We start from the raw sequence: 22688 nt of genomic DNA on the forward strand, positions 1-22688 counted from the left end.
GCCCACCCTTCCACAAACACATGCATTTTACAGAGTTTGTTTAATTACAACTAACTTAAAATTTATGAGTTTTGGAACTAAATCATTACTCACACATTCATCCATATATTGCAGGGTAGTCAGAATTGTTTTTTTCTTATTCCACTAATAGATAACAGATTTGTCATTGCCATAAATGGGACACATAGTTACCAGTACAATATGCAAATTCCTGGGATGTTTGAGACATCTCTCTCTTGACTTCCCCTTCCTTTAATATATATACTTTTGCACACCAATAAATTCATTAATATATGAACTTCCTGATCATATAATGCCTCATCAATCAATACCAGCATATTTCCACAATCCTACTTGAGTTTCAGTCTTAAGAAACAAATACTTTTAGACTCTAAACACTTATTGTTATGAGCATTAGACTGATACTTATGGTACACAATCAGCATGCAGCTATGCAGCAAAAATTAGCACACAGTCAAATTAGTTTTATTCTCCAGCTACAATAGAACCATTTTAGCTGCCTGGAGCAAATGTATTCCAAAAGTATAAACCATTTTAATTATTTGTTCTGAGCTAAGCACCTTAGGAAATATGCTGAACCACAGAACCAGCTACAAATAACAAAATTACACGTTTTTTCCAAAAAGGCATGTGGTTATTGCTTTGAAGGAGAGAGATTTAAAAGTGCTTAGTATAGGTCTAACTCTGCTCTCAAGTAAATCAATTTAACACCGAGCACTTCTGAAACTCCCACCATAAGCATGTATATAAACAAATAATGTTTACATGAAAACAACCTAAAATGTGTTCCATTCCACTAAACGTTTTGACATGCCTGATCCATTAGTAGAGTGGTTCAGTATCAATGCACTGTTCTAATCAGTAGAAAGACTGTAACGGAAGGCACCTTAGCTGGAAGAAACAGTTTGATTGTGTTGGTGAAAAACTAGACCTCACATGTAGTTAGAGAAGACTATAAATTCCAAGGTGGTTGCATTGAGAAATGGCGGGGCAGAGCAAAAGGCCCAGAACAAACTGCTCTTTTTTGATAATGTTAGTTGCCATGGGTCCTGACCCACTAACAAAATACTGAAGAACAACACTAAACTTCTGGCAGCTTTTAAAAAGTTCAGTATTAAATCTAGAGCTCATCTGAAGTTTCCAGCAAATCTCAATACAGATTTGAACCAGGGAGTCTCAAAAGTACGAGCCTTTCAACATAATCCTTCCTTAACTACCTTCACTTTGGAAGCTGGCAAGGTTCTTCCCATCTTTATTACCCAGACTCTGACCTCTTCCTATTGCTGCTGTTGTAGATTAACTAGTGGGATGAAACCTTTCTCGTAAAGGGGGGCTCAAAAACCCTGGTGTATCTCCAAAACTAGTTCCCTCCAGAAGACAAAGAACATTTTGTACACTATTCACTTCACTTTATCTCTGCTAGCCCATAAGAGTACAAAGGACTTTCCTAAACCATTTCCAACAACTTTAGAGTCCACTACAAAGTGAAACCTGAATATAACAATTGGGGCCCAATCCTGCAGATCTTCCACTGATTTCAATGTGTGTTTTACTCTCATTGAAAGATTTGCCTGCTAGCTGAAGCTCTTTGTGTAAAATCTAAACTTGTGACTTTTCATTTTAGATAAAATACTGCATAATATGGACACAGAAATCTAATATTATATATTATCGAAATTATATATTATCTAATATTATATATTACATAATATCGCAATCTAATATTATATTATTATTATTCCCAGCAAAAATTATAAAAGCACATCATAAAGGACTACATTAGCACAAAAGAGAAACCAACAGTGATGCACCCACTTAGCCCCATGTGTGCACATTTGATCACCTGACTAGCATTTGTGGTGGCTACATTCTAGGAGCTGATACTTGAAGGGGCCCGGCACTAGCTTTTTTAGGGGCGAAAACATAATTTCTGCATTTTTAAAACTTCAAAGCTACTCCAGGTTCATTTGTTTTGTCTCCTTGAACAGCCATTACCTTGTTCTGTGGTTTCAAATCTCACACATTAAGCAGGTCTTGGCTTAGCCAATTCCTGGACAGGAGACCTTTAGGGAAAACATAAATGCGTCAGGAAGTTGTATTAGTGAGTCAGCTGGCGGTACCCTTCTCTCTTTTAAGTACTGAACCAACATCCCAGTGTAACATTAGAAGGATATTGTGTTGTTAGAGGTGCTGTATATGGATCAGATGTAAAACCGAGGCCCTGATCATTTGTGAATATCTGAGATTTCACAACCCCTTTCTTCAAGGATAGGTGTGTTAACTCTAATATTTTGGCCAAATACCAACTCTAGAAATTATATGCTACTGACTCAAACTCCTCCCAGAGTTTCAGTTGGGGTCAGTATTTTTCTTCACTTCTTGACGTGAATTTGTGTGCTCAGTGCTGTTAAACACGTTGCTGCATTCCACCTGTAAGACAGTGTCTCCCGAGGTGCTTCAAAGCTTAGCTGTTTCATAGTTGTCTGCTCTTCAAGATCATCAGTTGTAAAGGTGCTATATAAATGTGAAGTCTTATTCAGAATGAACTACAATCCTTCCAGTGAGGATGACAGTACCTACACTTACATTAAGTTTTTCATTGGTAGAACTTAAAATGTTCTACAAAGTATTATTATTCCTACTTTCCAGATAGGAAAGCTGAAGCACAGAGAGGTTAAGTTACTTGTCCTTGAATCCCTTGACAACTTGCCCCATGCTCAGTCCACAAGACAACTGTCCTTTCAGCATGTTACAGGTTGGCTGGCCCCAGTAAATTAAGTAGATCCAGCTCCCCTGTGCCAGAACAAGCGCTCCCATTTGACCAATTAAAGAGGGCAGGGCAGCTCCAGAAGGCTACAAGGAACCAGGGAGAAGCTGAGAGAGACCAGATGAGGGAGGGTTGCTGTAGAGCAAGGACGGTAACCTTTGCCACACGGCTCACCAGGGTAAGCCCCCTGGCGGGCCGGGATGGTTTGCTTACCTTCCGCGTCTGCAGGTTCAGCTGATTGCAGCTCCCACTGGCCACGGTTCGTCGCTCCAGGCCAACGGGGGGCGGCGGGAAGCAGCGGCCAGCGGCGGCCAGCACATCCCTCGGCCCGCACCACTTCCCACAGCCCCCAGCTGCACTCCACTGGCCTGGAGTGGCGAACCTCAGCCAGTGGGAGTTGCGATCAGCCAAACCTGCAGATGCGGTAGGTAAACAAACCGGCCTAGCCCGCCAGGGGGCTTACCCTGGCGGGCCGCAGGCCAAAGATTGCCGATCCCTGCTGTAGAGCATTGGTTCTTAAAGGAAGGCTGAAGGCAGGAAAGTAGCAAGAAGGGTTTTCTGGCTGGTGTCCCCAAGCTAGAGAGCCAGAACTGGAGAGGGCAGAAGGCAGGAGAGCAGCAGAGGGGGTTTACTGCTGGCTTCCAAGCTGGAGCTGAGGGATGGAGAGGGCTGAAGGCACGGGAGCAGTGGAGGAGCTTACCTGTTGATGTCTGAACATCAGAGAGTTGGAATCAAGGGGGACAATGAGAGGGCCTGGGGAAGTGAGGGATGCTCCTCTAGTAAATATATCCCAACAGAGAGGCTGTAGCGGTTCCTGTTGGGAAGAGCAGTGCAGCTGAACAGGGCAGGGTGGCTGTTTTGGCAGGGGGACAGAGGAGGACTGACAAAGAGTCTAGGTATGGTGGAAGGCACCGGCATGTAGTATGTAGGGCATCAAGGGATAAATTGTTAGGATTTTAATGACCGCTTGCACTGAGGTGATAGATGGACTAAGTGTTGGGAGTTAAGTTCTGGACCATTTGCACAATGTTTTCTAATAGACCTGCCCCAAGAGGGGGTACTATTGAGGTAAGAGAGCCTGGCGTGGAGCCCTGGGATTGACAGGGGAAACTGAAGCAAGCAAACGGGTCGTGCAGTGGCCTGTTGCATGAGGGCATTCCAGTTGGTGCTGCCCCTTAACAGATTGTATTGCAGAATTTCTCCCAACTCAATTTACCATGCCTCTGGGCTTGGGGAGGAGCCGGGCTCATGATGCTGTTTTTGTTGTTAGCGACTAAAGGGAAAATAGAATGTTTGAAGTAAAATGTTTCAGGTATTCAGTAAAGCCTTCAGGAGCTCAGTATAGGAAGCAAAAAGCTCAACTGCAATCTATTTTGCAGCAAGAGGCAAATTTGATGGGAAAACATCTGAAACAAAACAACATTGCTATGGCCTAAAGCCCCATCTATCATCCTAGTGCAGAAGAAATTGAGGAGTGAAGCATAAATGATGGAAGTCCTATTACTAAGGAGTTAGCAGATTTACCTGAAGATAAGGAATGAAAATGTGAGGAAAATGGTGGAGAATCATCCAGTTTTCCAGGCAGTATAAAGGAGAATGATGATAAAGAAGAATGTGGCTCACCAGAAAAGAAGAGAAATTATAAAAAAAAGAATCGGCCTCACATGATGACAGAAACAGCAGTGAGAAAACCTGCACACCACAGATCGTAGTGGTGTGATCCCAAACTTCACCAATATTGATCAAAATTGCATGAATGGACAAAATTGAAGATATGACATTTCCAGTGAATGAGCAGAAGCAACACTTCTCAAAGTCACACTGCGAAAGAGTGCTCAAGAATGGTAAGAAACTGAATCGGCATTGGCTAATTTACTCAAAATCAATTGGCAAAGTGTTCTGTTTTTGCTGCAAAATATTTGACAAGAATGCCAAATCATTGCTTGCACTTTTCGGGTACAATTATTGGCACAATGTAACTGATGCAACATGAAAAGTCACCCAGTCATTTTATGGCCTACTCCAAACGGATGGAGGTAGAGTCCAGGCTCAAGCTGAATAAATGCATAGACACAGAAAGCCAGCACATTATTAATGTAGAAACCCAGCATTGCAGGAACATGCTCGAGCGTCTGATCTCAATTACCCTCGTCTTTGCAAAGAATATTTTGGCTTTCCAGGGCTCATCGGATAAGTTGTTCGCTGAACATAATGGTAATTTCCTTGGTTTGGTATAGCTCCTTGGGAAATACAATGATGTCCTGCATGAGCACCAACGTTGAGTAGTTCATAAAGAAGCTATGGACGATTACTGCAGCAAAACTATTCAAAACTAATTGATTGATTTTATGGTAAGGAAGGTGCTTGATAACATATTGATGCGGCTTGGCAAAGCGAAATACTGGGCCATAATAAGAGTGCAGTCCCAACATTAGTCACAGTGAAAAAGTGTCATTTACAGTAAGATTTGCTGACGACGAGGATGGCTGTATCCAATAAAGGAACACTTAATCTGTTTCTAATCTGTGGACGACTCTACTGGAACAGGCCTAACAGAACTGTTTATGAACATTTTGAATGAGTATAAAATAAAACTTCAGGACTGCAGCGACCAAGGCTAAAACAACAGCGCAAACATAGGGAAGAAACAGCAGCATCCAGGCATGGATCCTTGTGCTGAATCCAAGAGCTTTCTTTGAGCCTTGTGGCTGCCATTCCCTCAACCTGTTTGTATCAGATGCAGCAGCATATTCTTTAGATTCAGTATCTCTCTTCAGAGTACTGCAAAGGATATATATCCCATTTTCAGCATTAAGTATCAGGTGGGAGATCCTCATAGACAATGTTACAAATCTAACCATGAAGACACTAAGTGACTGGGAGAGACACATTGACAGAATAAGGCCAGTGAGGTACCTAGTGACTGAGGTTTATGACACCCTGATGGAACTGACGCAATCAAGTAAAGCTGAGGCCAGAATCTGTCATGAGGCACAAAGCCTGGCAAACCAGATCAATGACTTCAAATTTCTGGTCTCGGTTGTGATTTGGCACAATATCCTGTTCCAAGTAAACGTCTTATGCAAGACATTACGAACTCAGTTGATGGACATCACAACCACTGCTACTTTGATAAGAAGCTGCCTGGATTTTGTTGTGGCCTATAGAGACAATGGATCTGAAGATGCCATCACTGCTGCCAAAGAAATGGTGGAAAACATAGGAGTTGAGCATGTCTTCAAGGAAACTCGTTTCATCAGAAAAAGAGACAGTCTGATTACAAGGGCAGAGATGAGGCGATGGGAAACTGGAAGAAAAATTCAAGAGGGAGTTTATTTGCTCGCTTGTTGACACTGCTCAAGTGTCCATCAGAGAAAGGTTAGGACAAATGAAGCACCACAAAAAGACCTGGGGGGGGGGGGGGTTGTATTACCTTAAGTTGCTGGCGGACAGGAAAACACTCTTTAACAATTGTACGGACCTTCACCTGATGCTGACACATGAGGAAAGTTTGTATGTCAATAATAAAGATCTCTGTGTCAAAGTGTACAACATCCATCACGTTTTGCAACACAAGAAGCACTCTCCACTCCAAGTTCTCCAAATCATTCATGATGCAGAGCTGAAGGACGCTTTTCCTAATGTGTGGATAGCTTTGAGGATTCTGCTTAAGCTGCAGCCACATTCGTGTGTGGTGAGCACAGCTTTTCAAAGCTCGGGCTCATTAAAACATATCTTTGATTGATGAGGGCCAATGAGAAACTACCATCACTTGCTATTTGATTGCTTGAAAATGCCAATGGCCAGTCTTTGGATCTCTCTGACACTGTGCTTCAGTTCACGAGGTCAAAGGCGAGAAAAGCGACCTTTTGAACTGAAGGACTAGGGTTAACATTCTAAGGCTGTCACCTACTTTAACCCTGTAACAATTTCTTGATGTTAGTGCATTTCAGTTGTTCTTAAAATAAAAAAGTTTCTATAACCTTAGACAAAACAGTTTTTTTTATTTGCTTATATATGGCATGAATAAATACAGATTTATACATCCTAGTGTGCAAACTTATTGTCTTATATGACAAGGATAAATCATTCATGCAAATCGTGCATCAAAGTCATGAAATGGGGTACAAATTTCATAAAAAATAAAGCATTCAAAAGTTTAACAAATGGAGGGGCTGCACCGAAGACGCTCCTCGCCTGGGGTGCCATTTGGTCTAGGGCCGGCCCTGCCTATAATCAACGTTATAGTCTCTCACTGGGACCTCTCCCTTTCTGCTATATCTCATGAGATATGGTGACTAGAATGAAACACAGTATTCCAGGTATGGCTAAGGCACTGATTTATATAATGGCCTTACAATATTTTCAGTATTTTCCCCATTTTTGTAGATCATAGTATTTTGCATATGTGCATATTTTGTTAAACCACCACTGCACAATGAACAGAGATTTTTTTTTTTACAGATGCCCAAGTCTCTTTCTCCCAAATGGCTATAATTATCTTAAAACCCAGTAGTATATGAGTAATTCAAAGTATTCCTTCCACCAAATCATACTATGCATTAGTCAACAATTTCATCTGCCATCATGCTGTTCATTCACCTGTTTTGCTAATTCCGTTATATCTTAAATGACACAAATTTCTTAAATTAGTGAAAATTTGAAACTCTTGCCACCTTTCTGCTTACCCACCTTTTCCAGATATTAATAAATGTATTATACATCACCAGTTAGGTATAGTGCTTCAGGAAAACTTTTGCCATGTTGAAGACTGCACATTTATTTGTACACTTTATTTTTGGTCTCTTGGCCAGTTTTTGATTCCTGACAATACTTTACCTCTCAATCCAGGGCGATTTAGGGGTTTGTTTTTTTAGCTTTTTAAAAACTGTTTTAAAATCCCTTGTTGTTATGGCAGGGCCTGAGTTGGTGTGTCCTGGTCTGTGAGGAGATTGCTTCTGATGATGAATTAGGAGAGGTTGTGAGGTTGTGTGAAGGCCAGAAGAGCGGGTTCAGGAAAGCTTTCTTTCAGGATGGGGTCTCCTTCAAGTATGGATTATAGTTGTTTGATGATACCCCATATGGGTTCCAGTGGTAGGTGGTAGGTGACAACTAGTGGTGTGCTGGCAGAGAGGGGTTTATTTCTGTATTGGAGCAGGTTTTCTCTGGATATTTGGGTGGTCCATTCCAGGACACACCAACTCAAAGTTACACCACATCCTGCCAGAACAATAGACGCAAAACAAACCTGCAGACATATATATCTCCACTTCTACAATGATCAACACCCCGCACAACACACCTTTCAGGATCCATGTGGCCTACACATGCCAGCACAACGTGGTATAAGTCATCCAATGCACTAAATGCCCCAATAACAATTACGTGGATGAAACAATCACTACACTCTTGAATGAACTCACACAGGAAAATGATAAAAGACAAAAACTCCCTATCACCTGTCGGTGAACACTTTTCACAAAGCAATCATTCTATATCTGATCTATCAGTCCTCATGCTCAAAGGAAACTGGACAACACTGGTGAGCCTGGGAGCTTAAATTCATAACTCTGCTAGACATTAAAAACCATGGACTGGACAGAGACACTGGATTTACGGTTTATTACAATAATCTGTAATCCACTAATCCCCTCTTTTTGTCCTATAACTGCAAAGGTGTTAAGGAGCCACTCTACCTTGAATGAAAAGGAGTACTTGTGGCACCTTAGAGACTAACAAATTTATATAAGCATAAGCTTTCGTGAGCTACAGCTCACTTCGTCAGATGCATCTGACGAAGTGAGCTGTAGCTCCCAAAAGCTTATGCGCAAATAAATGTGTTAGTCTCCAAGGTGCCACAAGTACTCCTTTTCTTTTTGCACTTACAGACTAACATGGCTGCTACTCTGAAATCTACCTTGAATGGTCCCTTAGAATATGTGCTAACTACTTATGCTAAACAAGCTTGTCTCTCTTAACAACAGAAGTTGGTCCAATAAAAGATATTACACCTCACCCACCTTGTCTCTCTAGTATTCTGGGACCGACACTGCTACAAGTACAATGCATACTCTTAGCTTCCTAGCAGTCAAGTGTAGACCCATTGATTCTCACAGGCTCGTGCTTCTGATATACACTTGTATATGAAAGTATTTCTTGGGGTTTTTTTTAGATCTTTGACAATTTCTTCCTCAAATTCCCTCTCAGCCCTCTTGAAAACTTCCATCTTAAAAGTGCTCTCAAATACACAAAGTAAACAAACTGAAAAGGAAGGAGAAAAATATATTCTCTTTTATCTTTTGATTATCATCATCTAGTCTCAATAGTATTTTTCTCCTTCCTTTTCAGTTTGCTTACTTTGTGTATTTGAGAGTACTTTAAGTACTGTCTACTTCACTGTTCTGTTGATGATGCACAGCCTTCCTCAGGCTCAGCAAGAGGCTTTATGCCAGAAACAGTAGCAGCAAAAGTGTGCACAAACAGATAGGAGAGAAAGATGAGTGGGCCTGAGCTTATTCTGATCTTGACTAGTATGGAGTTCCACAGTCTAGGACCCTCCACTGACATGACACTACACCCACTCTTGAGGGCTTCACCTTGACACCAATGTTCCAGCATCTGAGTGCAGCAGTGTTAGTGAATCATGAACAAAGAGGCAGTGTAGCCTGAGAAAGTTTAGGAGCAGGACCAGGACTTTGGACTGGACACATAAGCAAATGGCCAATAAGAGCACAAAGCACTTGTGCTCCAGTTGGAGTTTCTATATGCATGATCACCTGATAAATCACAGGTAGAATAAGGTGTTTCTCTCCATTGTCTTTACCTGATTGTCAAGAAGCACAGGTGAGATCTAATAAGACCCTAAGGTTTCTCAGATTCTAGCCCATATCTTAAATATATATGATGTAGAACAGATGGCTGTAAAAGAGTTTCTGGTTTATTGGCACTCAGATACTACAGTGATCAGTCTATATAGACTAAAATAGGCTGATGCAGGGCTGAGATAGAAGGGACCAGAACTGAGGTTTTGTTTTTTTAATATGTGCAATGTCCTATTTTACACTTTAATATTAGTGTGTCTGAGTTCTCTCTTCAGTTGAGGGCATTTCAGTGTTTATTTACCTTCACTTAATTGTTCATTTCTAATGTTTAAATTTAAAACACTGTAATGTTTATTGGGATAGATAAATAGATATGTTTTTACATGACTGTTTAGTTAAAGCTAGAAAAGACTAAGTTTTATATCTGCTTAAAACATTGTTTACCTGTTTGTATACATCAAACAGTAACGGCAGGAAAGAATGAATGAATATTTTATATTTTATTTAGAGTACACTTGCCTTTACTTTACTGCAAGTCTATACAGATTTGAATTAAGACACCTTGAAATGGCTCCCACTATCCTGAATACAGAAAGGGAAAATTTTCAGTCAGGCATTAAAATTCCTGTCATTTACTAAGCCACTTCTCTAAAACCCTAGGGTTGTATATATTGTAAGGTCATATCTAGTCTACAGTAAGACATCTATTCCAACTATTTTATTCTGTTGGAAAGTTCCTTCTTCATGAGTATTTTTATTGGCATACTTGGCAACCTCTAGTCATAGAAAACAAAGGATAAAGGATGGTTATGATTCAGCTGTATGTAACACTTTTGTTAACCACATTAAACTTGTAAGGGTGAGATGTTATCATACAGACATTACCATGATCGTTCTCAGCATTAATGAAAATTACTAAATTCTGTGTAATGTAATACATAGTAGTTATTTAATGGGCTGTGTTCTGCCACCTTACTGATTGTTAGACCATTACCTTGCTACACAAGTAGCTCCATTATACACGAGAAGTAAAGTGGTACTAAATTTGGGTAAGGATGGTAGAACTGGCCTTTATATTAGGATTAAGCTATAAGGCAATATCATCCTACTGACCCCAGATATTTCAAAATCATGAGTGGATATTATGCATTCCACAAAGTTCAGTATGAGCTAAATCATGGAATTTTGGCAGAGTCTTGAATAAGGGGTACCACCACCTCAGGTGAAGCCCTGGAAGAATTATGATTCATAATCACACCTTCTCCTAGGGTACCACATTTGCACTGTGGGAGGGCTGCTGTTTAGGGGGAAAGGAAGGGAAGAAACTTACTGCACCTTTTAAAGGGGTGCAGCTTACTATCTCCTCTAGAGCAGTGGTTCTCAAAGCCGGTCACCTGCATGTTCAGGGAAAGCCCCTGGCGGGCCGGACTGGTTTGTTTACCTGCTGCGTTCACAGGTTCAGCCGATCGCAGCTCCCACTGGCCTCGGTTCACCGCTCCAGGCCAATGGGGGCTGCGGGAAGCAGCGTGGGCCAAGGAACATGCTGGCTGCCCTTCCTGCAGCCCCCATTGGCCTGGAGCGGCGAACCGCAGCCAGTGGGAGCCGCGATCGGCCGAACCTGCGGACGCGGCAGGTAAACAAACAGGTCTGGCCCGCCAGGGGCTTTCCCTGAACAAGTGGCGGACCAGCTTTGAGAACCACTGATCTAGAGCAGTGCTACTCAAAGTGGTGGTCCGCAGTCCGGTGCCAGCCCGCGAGCCATCGGCTGCCGGTCTGCGCGCACATTGGAAAAAAAATTGCCGGTCCCCCACATCAGATAGCTTGAGAAGCACTGCTCTAGAGGATCCCTACTTCCTCCTACTTTACTTCATGGCTGCATGAGGGCTAGGAACAATGTAGTCCTTATGCACTCTTTGCAGCTCATCTGCTCATTGTCTAATGCTCTACCTTAACATTTTTTATCTTGCCTAACTGTATTCATGTATGTCAAAGACTTAAAAGCAAGCACTTACAGTGTTCCATGCTAAGTGAAATCTCACAATTGCCCATGATCATTTCATTTCTCAGATTTTGTTCTAGTCTTCTAGACTCTAAGATGTAGATAATACACCTACAAATATCATTTTTTTAAATGATGACAGTTAAAGCACAATAATGTTTTGCCATAATGACCAAACAAAGTAATTCTTTATAAGAGCTGGTTGAAATTTTTCCATCTAGATTGTTTTTGTATGGAAAACTGAGATTTTGAAAAATTTTGCAGACAGCATCTACTTCTTGTGGAAAAATCTGACTTTTCATTAAAAAGCAAATCTTTTCAAGTTTCAATTTTTGATTAAAAGACAAATGATTTTCCTTTTTCTTTAATTTTCTGAAGGAAAAAATCCATTTTCCAACCAGTTATACCATAATCACCATTAAGTCAACATCTGGAAAGAGTTATCACCGTGTAATACCTGAGACACTGCAAGAGAAGATGGTGGTGGTGATAATTGATAAATATTTTACTTTAATACCTTTGACTGCATTTGTTACTGTATTCTTTACAGGTCTAAGATATTGCATCATAAGAACTCTTGGAATATTAATATAATTCCTCAGAAAATTCTATATCACATGACTGAGAAGGATTTCAGCCCAGACAATTCAAATGAGAGTAAAGTTCTTACCAGCGCTGTCTGTGTCCAATCATTCACTTTCTACATTGGCTACTGCCTAAAACAGTTGTTCAGGTTATAGCCGCCTGTTTAATTTTAACATTGGACCTGCCTTACAAGGTGCTGAGGACTTTTTTAATGGTAACTGCTATGAATAATAGGAACAATTATTCATCTGAGCTACACCAAGTGACATCAATGGAAATTTTGAGAAAGCAATGGAGCAGACCTTCTAAACACTTATGAGGAAAGTCTTTCTTTTTTTTTTTTTTTATGATGTGGCTTGTTGAATCTTTCTTTGTTTAGTCTAGTCCTATAAAAGGAACAATATTCATAACAGAGTCTATGCACAGTAAATGGCTGTTGAGAATAAATGTCTGTTTAATAGCCTGAAAAAGCTATTTATTGTCACATGTACTCCTGCACTCTGAAAGAGTGTGTGAGCAAGTAGAATGAGTCCAAAGCAATTTTTTAGAACATAACAGAGAAATTATGCAATTATATTATAATAAAAACCCACATGTAATGTAATTATAACATCTGTAAAATATAAATTCATGACTAATAATAACCATATGTTATATAAACTAACATATGCAATCCCAGGAACAATAATTATTAAAATAAAATGAGTAAGATACAGCTGGATGTTACAGTTAGTCTACAGAGCATATAATCACAAATATTTATGGTTGAATGCTACATTACTTACCTGCCCTCATATCAATAAAACCACGAAGAAGATAAACAAATAGCACCAAAAAATCCTTACAATTTGTTGGGTCTGTCTTAAATGAAATAACCTTAAAATGAATGCTTCTTTTAGAAGGCCCACCATTTCTTATCAGCAAGCACATATGAAAAGGCAAACATTCAGAAAGTGTTCATTTGCTCTCATGTTAAAAGCTTTTATGTCTAATTTCAGCCTGAGGTATTTTTTAAACAAATTAATAAATCCTTGACAACAGAGATTTAACATTACGTCAGTGTCAACTACATTGGTGGAAATAGCACTACCCTTATAACATTTTGGGCATGCTTTTATCATTTTTCTAGTCTACCTTTTCCTGCCAACTTAAACAGTAATACATCTGGCTCTTAGAGAAGATCTAGCTTTCATTAAGTCAATAGCAAAACGTCCACTGAACTCAGTGGGAGCTGGATTTGTATCATAGAGAAACTGCTAAATTCACTCCTGATGTACTGTGGGTGGGAGCATCTCCTTCACTTCACTGAAGTTCAGTGGCACTGCATCTGCTGATACTAGTGGCAATTTGCCCCATCATTTAAAAGTATTGAGACATTAAGTCCCATTTCAGAAAACAGAGAAATGCAGCTGTGGCTTTGACTAGACATCAAAAAAGCAGCTAGGATTTCTGTATCACAGTGATTTCTCAGATAAATAATACAGTACTAATATAAGGAAACAGATTTACTTCACCAAAGAAAAATGCAGCCTTGAGGGTGTTGCAAATGATAACCCTTGTGGGTTCCATAAAACAAACTAGTTCTGTAACTTACTCAAGGGAATAGTCTCTCAGCCTGATCTGAACACATCTTAACTAATCCCTTGTTTACAGTTAAGTTCTCCTTCTGATTTTGGAATAGAAACTGATCTTACTGGTAAATTTAAAAAAAAAAAAAGCTCGGTTTGCCAAAAAAAAAAAGAAAAAAACAGCTTTGTGGGTTGGCATAGAGCACATTTGGGTTCTAGTGCCGTAAATAAATGCATTTAGTAGAGCCATCTGACAGGGCTCAGGGGGAAGCTGACCATGCCTTTTAAGTTGAGGCATGCAGTCCTGCCATTAATTGTATTGCTGCCCATGCCTGTTCACAGCTGGCTTTGAAGCATGGTTCTATTGTGTAAGGTGACTATGTAAGAGCAGCCCCCTTCTTACTCAGCACCTAAGCTGCTTCTTACAAGGATGAGATAGGTACCTGCTCACTCCATGCAAAACAGAAACAGGAGATAGTGGTCCCTTCCTATTAACTTTTAGCCCAGTGGTTAGCACACTCACCTGGGATGTGGGACTCTCTCAGGTTTAATCCCATTCCCCCCCGCCCCACCTCTGCCTGGGTTGAAAAGATTTGAACAGGGGTCTCCCACAACTCCAGAGACCACTGAGCTATGAGACATTCTGATGTGGGGATCCATCACTCTCTCCTGTTGAAGCTATTCCACTTTGGATAAATAATTGAAGAATAATTGAAGCCAGGGGACTTTGGGTTTCCTACCTCCCAAGTGGATGCCCTAACCACTAGGCTATAGAGTCATTCTCTCTCTTTTTCTCTGGCCTGATAATTATTTCTCCAAAGTGGAAAAGCTTCAGGAGAGATGGAGGGAGCCCCACATCAGAATATCCAATGGCTCAGTGGTTAGAGCACGCTCCTAAAAGGAAGGAGACTTCTATTCAATTTCTCTCTCCCTCATGGAGAGGGCAGAATTTAATCTACATGTCCCACATCCTGGGTGAGTAGTCGAACGACTGGACTAAAAGTTATTAGGTGGGTTTCACCGCTTCTTGGATTTGGAAGGGGCCTAATCTGGTAGGTAACCTTTGAGTACTCCTACTAGAATGGGCCCCACAGACAAGATAAGTGGAGGAGTGCCTATCTTCCCCTGCATTGTGGATCCCACTGGGGCTTAGGTGAGATATCAGTGCCCAGGTACCTAGAATGAGGCAGTAACACACATGCCTAGAGGCAGCAATGTAGGGACCAAAGAATTTTTACAGCAAAAATGTAGGTGCTGAGTGAGTTTAGGCATCTACAGGTTTAGGCTATATCTATACTTACAGCAGTGTGTAGAATACAGACAGCACACGCTCACCTAGCACAAGTGTAAATAGCAATGTAGATAGCAAAACGTTACTCAGGCAAGTAGAATAGAGTGCCTTACCCTGGGGTTGTCCAGGAGCGTATGTACCCCACACCACTCTCTACATGCCCAAGCAGCCTCCCGCATTTATGCTGCTATTTTAACAGTGTAGTGTCCCACTGCTTGAGCCTTTTCCAACTGCAGTGAAAGGCTCCTGTCAGGTGCAAAGGCTCCAGTAGCTCCCCACTGCAAGAGGCTTTCACTAAGACAGTCGCTACACATGTAGTGCAGGGGTGACAGAGCCTTCCCAAAAGTGAGCGGGTCTGGGGCCCCTGCCCCCGAGGCCCCTCATTGCCCCTTCCCCCAGAGGTCCCTCCTTTTCCCCCAAGGCTCCGCCTCTGCCCTTCCTCTTTCCCCAGAGGCACCGCCCCCAGCCAAGCCAGAAGCCGGAGCGGGGCTGGGAAGCCCGCCCCCCTCACCTCGGGGTGGAATGGGCTGGGCTGAAAGCAGCCTTCTGCCCATATCCCCACCCCCTGGATTTCCCACCCAGGGCAGGTGGAGGGACCCAGGCTCCACACAGCTGCTCGCGTGCCTCTCACCCCAGCCCAGCTCTGGGTGGGGGACGGGGCCTTGGAGCTGCAGCCCAGCCAAGGTAAGAGCTGCACAGGCAGCTGAGGGGAGCTGCCATAGACTCTCCACCTGCCCGCGGTGCAGGGGGCCCAAGAACAACCCCTGGCCTGTGTCCCTGCCCTCTGGGCCCCCACCCAGGGCAGGTGACGCATCCGTGCTGAGGCGCCCCACAGCTGCCTGTGCAGCTCTTACCCTGGCCGGGCTGAGGCTCCAAAGTCCCACCTCCCAGCCAGAGTCGGGTCAGGGTAAGAGCTGCATGCGCAGGTCTGGGGAGCCAGTATGGAGCCACGGACCCTCCACCTCCATCTGATCTGGTCGGGGAGTTTGTGGGGCAGGGCCAGGGGCCAGGGGCTGCCCTCAGGCCCCCCGCTCTGTGGACAGGTGGAGGCTCTGCACGGATCCCACAACTGCCCAGGCTTCTCAGCCGGGCTCCACCAGCTGCTGGCCTGGCCAGGGGGTGGGGCCTCGGGGGGAAGAGAAGGGGAAGGGGGTAGGATCCACCAAAAGTGGGAGGGTTATTGCGCCACTAGTGTAGTGACTATACGCTACAACCCCCCAAAAGTGTAGATATAGCCTTAGAAAGTAGCGGAGATGGGGTTTTGTGGATCACAATGGTACCTAAAACTGTGACATAGGCATTTAAGACCTTTTATGGATCTACACCTCAGAACTTATGTCAAATGTGCAGGACCACTAGGAAAAAACAAAAAAAGTTCTTTACTTGTAAACTGAGCACATTTGATATGGAATCAAAAACACAATAACCAAACAGCCAATTTCGCAGTCATTTTTTCAGTAGAACTGTATTTTAAGCATATGCAAAGCAGTGGACCATTTGGGGCCCTGCTCATTTGAAGACCTTGAGTCCCAGGCAAGCATTGTAGTTTATAGGCCAGCTCTATCAATCTCTACAGCTGTAAAAGTACAGTCAACCATTCCCATGGGTGTGGTAAATAAACATCCAGACATAATGATTGATGGCTTAGTGCCCAGGAAAGGGAAGCCCAACAGCATCCCTATCATAGTGAGCCCACAACAATGCCCTTATCCACTAGGACAGCTTGCTTGTGTCCTATAATAAAGATACCTATACCAGTGAGTTGGCTCAATGAAAAGCAGCTGCCTGGGGCTTAACTTTTATCTGGTTAACAGAACTGCAGAAATTTTAACTTCCAAAGCATGCTTCTGTTTCCTTGTGGCATGACACTTGCCAGTTTATCTTGCGCAGCTAATGCAATGTTGAAAGAAAGGCTAGTTAATGAATGAAATTGAAATCATTACTAGCTTTAGATTACCTCAGCCAGAGTCATGAGGTTAGTAGAACAACTTACCTTACATTTAGAGATCAATCTCAGAGAAGCAATTTGCTCATAGAGTTCTATTTACACAAGAACTCAAAACATTTAAAATATAAAAGTGAAATTATTGATTGTATTAGACATTTGACAAGTTGGAAGCTTAAAGACAGATTCTCATATCTTTAAGAATATCAGACCTAGAATGCCAATGTGAATTGATATATTATATTTTATAACATAGGAATGAACTAAATACTGTCCTGAGATGTGGGGTGGCGGGAGAGAGTATAATGTCAAAATGATGGGCACATAATGGAAAAGGCCTATCGATAAACTACAGAACAATCCCCGAATAAGCAAGAAAACTTGCTGAGATTCTGGAACGTAGTAAATCTGCTATTAGCAGATAAGCAGCATCAGATAAGAAATCAGATTTCACTGGAGTGTATTTTCCTTGCATTTGGATTGATTCAAGACATAAAACTTCTACATATCTTTAGATGTCAACATAACTAAACAAAAAGTGAAACCCTATATTAAATCTGTGAAAAATAAGGAGAAATATTCCTTATTTCCTTTCTAATTAATTTACCAATACTAGATCTAATTTTCTAGCCAATCAGAAAACAGATCATGTATAATCATATGCCCATCTTTAGTTATCAGAAGTCTGAAGCCTTATGTAACAAGAACTGAACTCAGCTATTATAACATAGAACTAAAATTAGTACAAAAAATCAAGGAGCTGATAAAAAATGACTAAAGCAGAAGAATTTATTAATCAAATTTACTACACACTCTTAGGGGAACTGATTCCAGCTTCAACATATTTCAAGAATGTTAAGAAATTAAGTGTCCTAACTTGAGGAGTTTGACAGCTGATCCCAGAAAAAGTTGTATGATAAAACGAGTTACATGAGGAGACACCTTCATAGCAAGTTGAACTGGTTGCAGCTGGAACTTTTGTTTTTGTTAGGGAAAGACTATGGGGAGTCTGACCAGGAGAACCTTTCTCTGTTGCCAGCCATGCAATCTGATATCTCTACTTCTTCAGCACATTGCCCCTGGCAGGAGGTAATGATGAACTAGGAAAGCAGCCTGTACACAGATTTGGGTTCCCAGCTTTATTTTAAAAAAAATCCCACCCTTTTAATACATGGACGTAGTGTGTTTTCTAACCATTAAGCATGCCCCTTACGTTTCCTCTGCAGCTCCAGTGATCCTCGAAAAGGCGTGGGAAAGCGAGGATACTGGAGGTTCCACGCAAGTTCCTTAGGAGTAACCAAGTGGTCCCTGCTTCGGGGCCAGCATGGACCATCCCAGGCTCGGGATTACAGTGAGAAATTTAACCTACGTGTGTGTGTAGCCTTCAGAGACTCACACAGGACGGCTACTGCACTGACAACCTTGGCTGCGTGCCTATGAGTCGCAACATGTTGCTACTTCTCTGTGGGAAATGAACACTCACAAGCCGGGGGGGGGTGCCTCGGAAGTGAGTGAAAATATCCCCCTGAGTACATCAGCACAGACGCGGGAGCAGATCGACCAGCAAGGGGCACCTGCATATCCCCGCACCCGGGCGGGCAAGAGCAGCCAGAGGAGAAAGCCACCTTGCTGCTGCTGCTGCATCACTTTTTAAAGCGAGGTCCGGGCTAAACCGGCGGGAGCCGGGGGGCACTCAGCTCCCGGATGAGAGCCCGGCTGCCCCCTGTGCAATCCCATCCGGCCACACTGGCCTCTCTCTCTATCCCCTTCTCCCCCGTCCACAAGTAACCGGGGGCGCCTCGCCCCCAGGGTCCTCACTGTGTCCCGTCCGCCGAAAGGGTGGGAGCGAAGCAGCACCGGGCCCGCCGTCTGGCCGCAGGTTTGGCCCGGGGGCTTCTCCGGGAGGGGACGAGGGCGGCGTGCTCCGCGCCGCGGTACTCACCGCCGCGGACGCCTCGTCGGGCTCCTCGCTGAGCAGCAGCGCGGCCAGCACCAGCCCCACGCCTCGCCACAGCCTCATCGTGCGGCTCTCCCCGCGGCGCGCCCCGCGCCCGCCGGAGGCTCCCAGCGCCCGGAGCGGGGAAGCGCGCTGCCTGCTCAGCGCCTGGCCGCGCGCAACTCCCGGCCCCTGCGCGCGTCTCTCCTCGGCCCCGGCTGCAGCGCCTCTAAAGCCAAAGAGGCGAGGGCTGCCCACATCCCCAGTCTGTGGGCGGCTGCCGCTGCCCCCTCCCCTCGCGGGCGGTGGCTACTGGGAGGAGGTCCGGCGAGGCTGCCCAGTGTCTCGTCCCCTCTGCGTCGCCCACCTCCGGCCGGCCAGTCCCGCTCCTCCGGAGAAGGAAGGGGGCAGTCTCCCGCCTCGCCCCACAAAATCCACCCCCACGCGGCGGGCTGGGAGGACTCGGCGGCCGGTCTGACTCCAGCCCCTCGCCTCGCTGCTGGGGACCGGCTGTGGAAGGGGCATGCGCCCGGCCTGGGAAGCCTAGAGAGGTGGGAGCGGAGGGGTGAGTATCGGGCGCCCGCGGGGGGAGTGGGGGAGAGGAGGAGAGCCGGAGCCGCTCAGCGCTGCTCTGATCGCTGGGAGCTCACACCTGGGCTGGCCCGGGTACCGGCGCTCCCGGCTGGGAGAGGTTTGGCGTGCGCTCGGGGAGCCAGCTGAGCGGAGCCTCGGGTCGCCAGCGCCCCTGCAAAGGGCAAGCCTGTGCCTTGGGACGCGGCGGCCGCTGCAGACAGCGGGGGGTGGAGGGGCTGGGACTCCAGCGTAGCGTTTCCTTTCCAAAGCCGCGTTGTAGCTCGTGCGTCCCCCCAGGGCAGCATTCGCGCCCTCTCCAGAGGTGTGCCGCTTGGGGAGCGCCCCTTGCATCGAGCCGCCAGGAACGCGGAGACGGGAATCGCTAGGTGAATGGGAAGGACCTAGCTCAGCCCATGTAGCCTAACTCCCGTGTGCACAGGGCTGTTCCCTGCATGCAGTCGGGGTGACCTGCACATTCCTTACTCCTCATTCACACTGGATTTCTCCCTCTCGCTCTGGATCCAGGGGCTTTCCTGGGACAGGAGAGCTTTGCCGCTGGGAGCCCCGCACAGCATGGGAGACGAAGCAAAGATGAGAAGCTCGCGGTTCCTCCTCTCACGTCGTGCCCTTTGGCAGTAAGTAGCTTCCATCCCCTCCATTCTTATTTCAAGTAGTTGTTATGATGGGCACTTCTAATGATTGACAAAATGCGGACAAAATTCTCTTCAAATGTAGGGCAGGGACCTTTTCTTCACAGTAGCCTGTATAGCTATATCACACTCTCGGTGCTACAGCAATACAAATTCTTAATGTTGTGTTTCTCCTTTCTGTACAGGGCTATGCAGGTCGTGCTGCTCTTGGTGTTGACCTCACTGTTAACTGGCAGAGTAAAAGCTGTAAGTTAAATGTCTTGTCCCTTTATGAGAGGAGAGAGAAGGGAAGGGGGAAAACCCACAGCATTTTTATTTGAGGTGCTATAGAGTTCAGAAATTGCATTCTTCTTTCCTAAATGCCTGATCTAGCTGTCATTTCAATTAAAAAGAAAAAACAGCCAGCAGATCACTTACACATTAGCATCTTCAATAAAATGTATAACAGCCCCAGAGTTCAGCTTCCTTCACTATACTGGATTGCCTTTTGGGGCTTTCCTCTTTCCATGATTACACCTGTTCAAATCAGATTATTTGTTAAAGCAATAACAAGTCATTACAAAAATTAGCCCAAGATTATCTTTAGGGCTGTCGATTAACTCATATGATTAACGCAAAAAAATTAATTGTGATAAATAGCAGATTTAATCGCACTATTAAACAATAGACTACCGATTGAAATATATTAAATATTTTTGGATGTTTTTCTACATTTTCAAATATATTTGATTTCAATTGCAATACAGAATACAAAGTATACAGTGCTTACTTTATATTATCTTTATTACAAATATTTCCACAAAAAATGATAAACAAAAGAAATAGTGTTTTGCAATTCACCTCATACAAGTACTGTCGTATAATCTCTTTATCGTGAAAGTGAAATTTACAAATGTAGATTTTTTTTGTTTCATAACTGCATTCAGAAACAAAACAATGTAAAACTTTAGAACCTACAAGTCCACTCAGTCCTACTTCTTGTTCAGCCAATTGCTCAGACAAACAAGTTTGCTTACATTTGCAGGAGATAATGCTGCTGCTTTCTTGCTTACAATTTCACCTGGAAGTGAGAACAGGCATTCTCATGGCACTGTTGTAACTGGCATTGAAAGAAATATACATGCCAGATGCGCTAAAGATTCATGTGTCTAGGGTGACCAGATTTCCCATTTTTATAGGGACAGTCCCGTTTTTTGGGACTTTTTCTGATATAGGCGCCTATTACCACCCACCCCCTGTCCTGTTTTTTCACAGTTGATATCTGGTCACCCTACATATGTCCCTTCATGCTTCAAGCATCATTCCAGAGGACATGCGTCCATGCTGATGATGGGTTCTGCTCAATAATGATGCAAAGCAGTATGGACTAACATACGTTCATTTTCATCATCTGAGTCAGATGCTACCATCAGAAGGTTGATTTTCTTTTTTGATGGTTTGGGTTGTGTAGTTTCCGCATCAGAGTGTTGCTTTTTTAAGAATTCTGAAAGCATGCTCCACACCTCGTCCCTCTCCAATTTTGGAAGGTACTTCAGATTCTTAAATCTTGGGACGAGTGCTGTAGCTATTTTTAGAAATCTCACATTGATACCCTCTTTGTGTTTTGTCAAATCTGTAGTGAAAGTGTTCTTAAAATGAACAACCTGTGCTGGGTCATCTTCCGAGACTGCTATAACATGAAATATATGACAGAATGCGGGTAAAACAGAGCAGGAGACGCACAATTCTCCCCTCAAAGAGATCAGTCACAAATTTACGTAACATATTTTTTTTTTAACAAGTGTCATCAGCATAGAAGCACGTCCTCTGGATTGGTGGCCGAAGCATGAAAGGGCATATGAGTGCTTAGCATATCTGGCATGTAAATCCTTGCAATGCCAGCTACAAAAGTGCTATGTGAACACCTGTTCTCGCTTTCAGATGACATTGTAAACAAAAAGCAGGCAGCATTATCTCCTGTAAATGTAAACAAACTTGTTGACTGAGCGATTGACTGAATAAGAAATAGGACTGAGTGGACTTGTAGGCTCTAAAGTTTTACATTGTTTTATTTTTGAATGCAGTTATGTTTTGTACATAATTCTACATTTTTAAGTTCCACTTCCATGACACAGAGATTGCACTACAGTACATGTATTTTTCAATTCACCTAATACTATTTCTTTTGTTTTTTTACAGTGCAAATATTTGTAATAAAAATAAATGTAAAGTGAGCACTGTACACTTCTTATTCTATCTTGTAATTGAAATCAATACATTTGAAAATGTAGAAAACATCCAAAAATATTTAAACAAATGGTACTCTATTATTGTTTAACAATGTGATTAATTATTTTAATCGCTTGACGGCCCTAATTATCTTCCTTTGTGGCCCCAAAAAAGCCACCAGATATGTGGAAAAGAAGACATTAGTGTAACACCCATGGCGCACAAATGTGGGAAATTAACCTATGATAAATATCTTCATCTGATATTGATGCTTCATCTGAGCACAATCCTAATCTGTAGATTGAGTGAGCACTTAAAGATACT

The 22688-nt window shown here is 43.3% G+C and overlaps 2 protein-coding genes across 3 annotated transcripts in view; one reads left to right on the forward strand and one right to left on the reverse strand.

Annotated features, from left to right (window-relative positions):
* The window catches only part of COL4A1 (collagen type IV alpha 1 chain), a 208983-nt gene extending 189356 nt beyond the window's left edge, over positions 1 to 19627 (reverse strand). The window contains exon 1 of one of the 2 annotated variants that reach the window (XM_073349693.1): positions 18940 to 19627. In XM_073349693.1, the coding sequence (XP_073205794.1) occupies positions 18940 to 19017 (78 nt within the window). In that variant the 5' untranslated portion in view covers positions 19018 to 19627. The remainder of the gene's footprint in view (positions 1 to 18939) is intronic. The other variant, XM_073349702.1, reaches the window with a different exon arrangement.
* The window catches only part of COL4A2 (collagen type IV alpha 2 chain), a 249358-nt gene continuing 244899 nt past the window's right edge, over positions 18230 to 22688 (forward strand). The window contains exons 1-3 of the mRNA XM_073349678.1: positions 18230 to 19498; positions 20032 to 20141; positions 20342 to 20402. Coding sequence (XP_073205779.1) covers positions 20080 to 20141; positions 20342 to 20402 — 123 coding nt within the window. The 5' untranslated portion in view covers positions 18230 to 19498; positions 20032 to 20079. The remainder of the gene's footprint in view (positions 19499 to 20031; positions 20142 to 20341; positions 20403 to 22688) is intronic.

The sequence above is a fragment of the Lepidochelys kempii genome, chromosome 1 (assembly GCF_965140265.1).
Source record: "Lepidochelys kempii isolate rLepKem1 chromosome 1, rLepKem1.hap2, whole genome shotgun sequence".
Classification (NCBI taxonomy): domain Eukaryota; kingdom Metazoa; phylum Chordata; order Testudines; family Cheloniidae; genus Lepidochelys; species Lepidochelys kempii.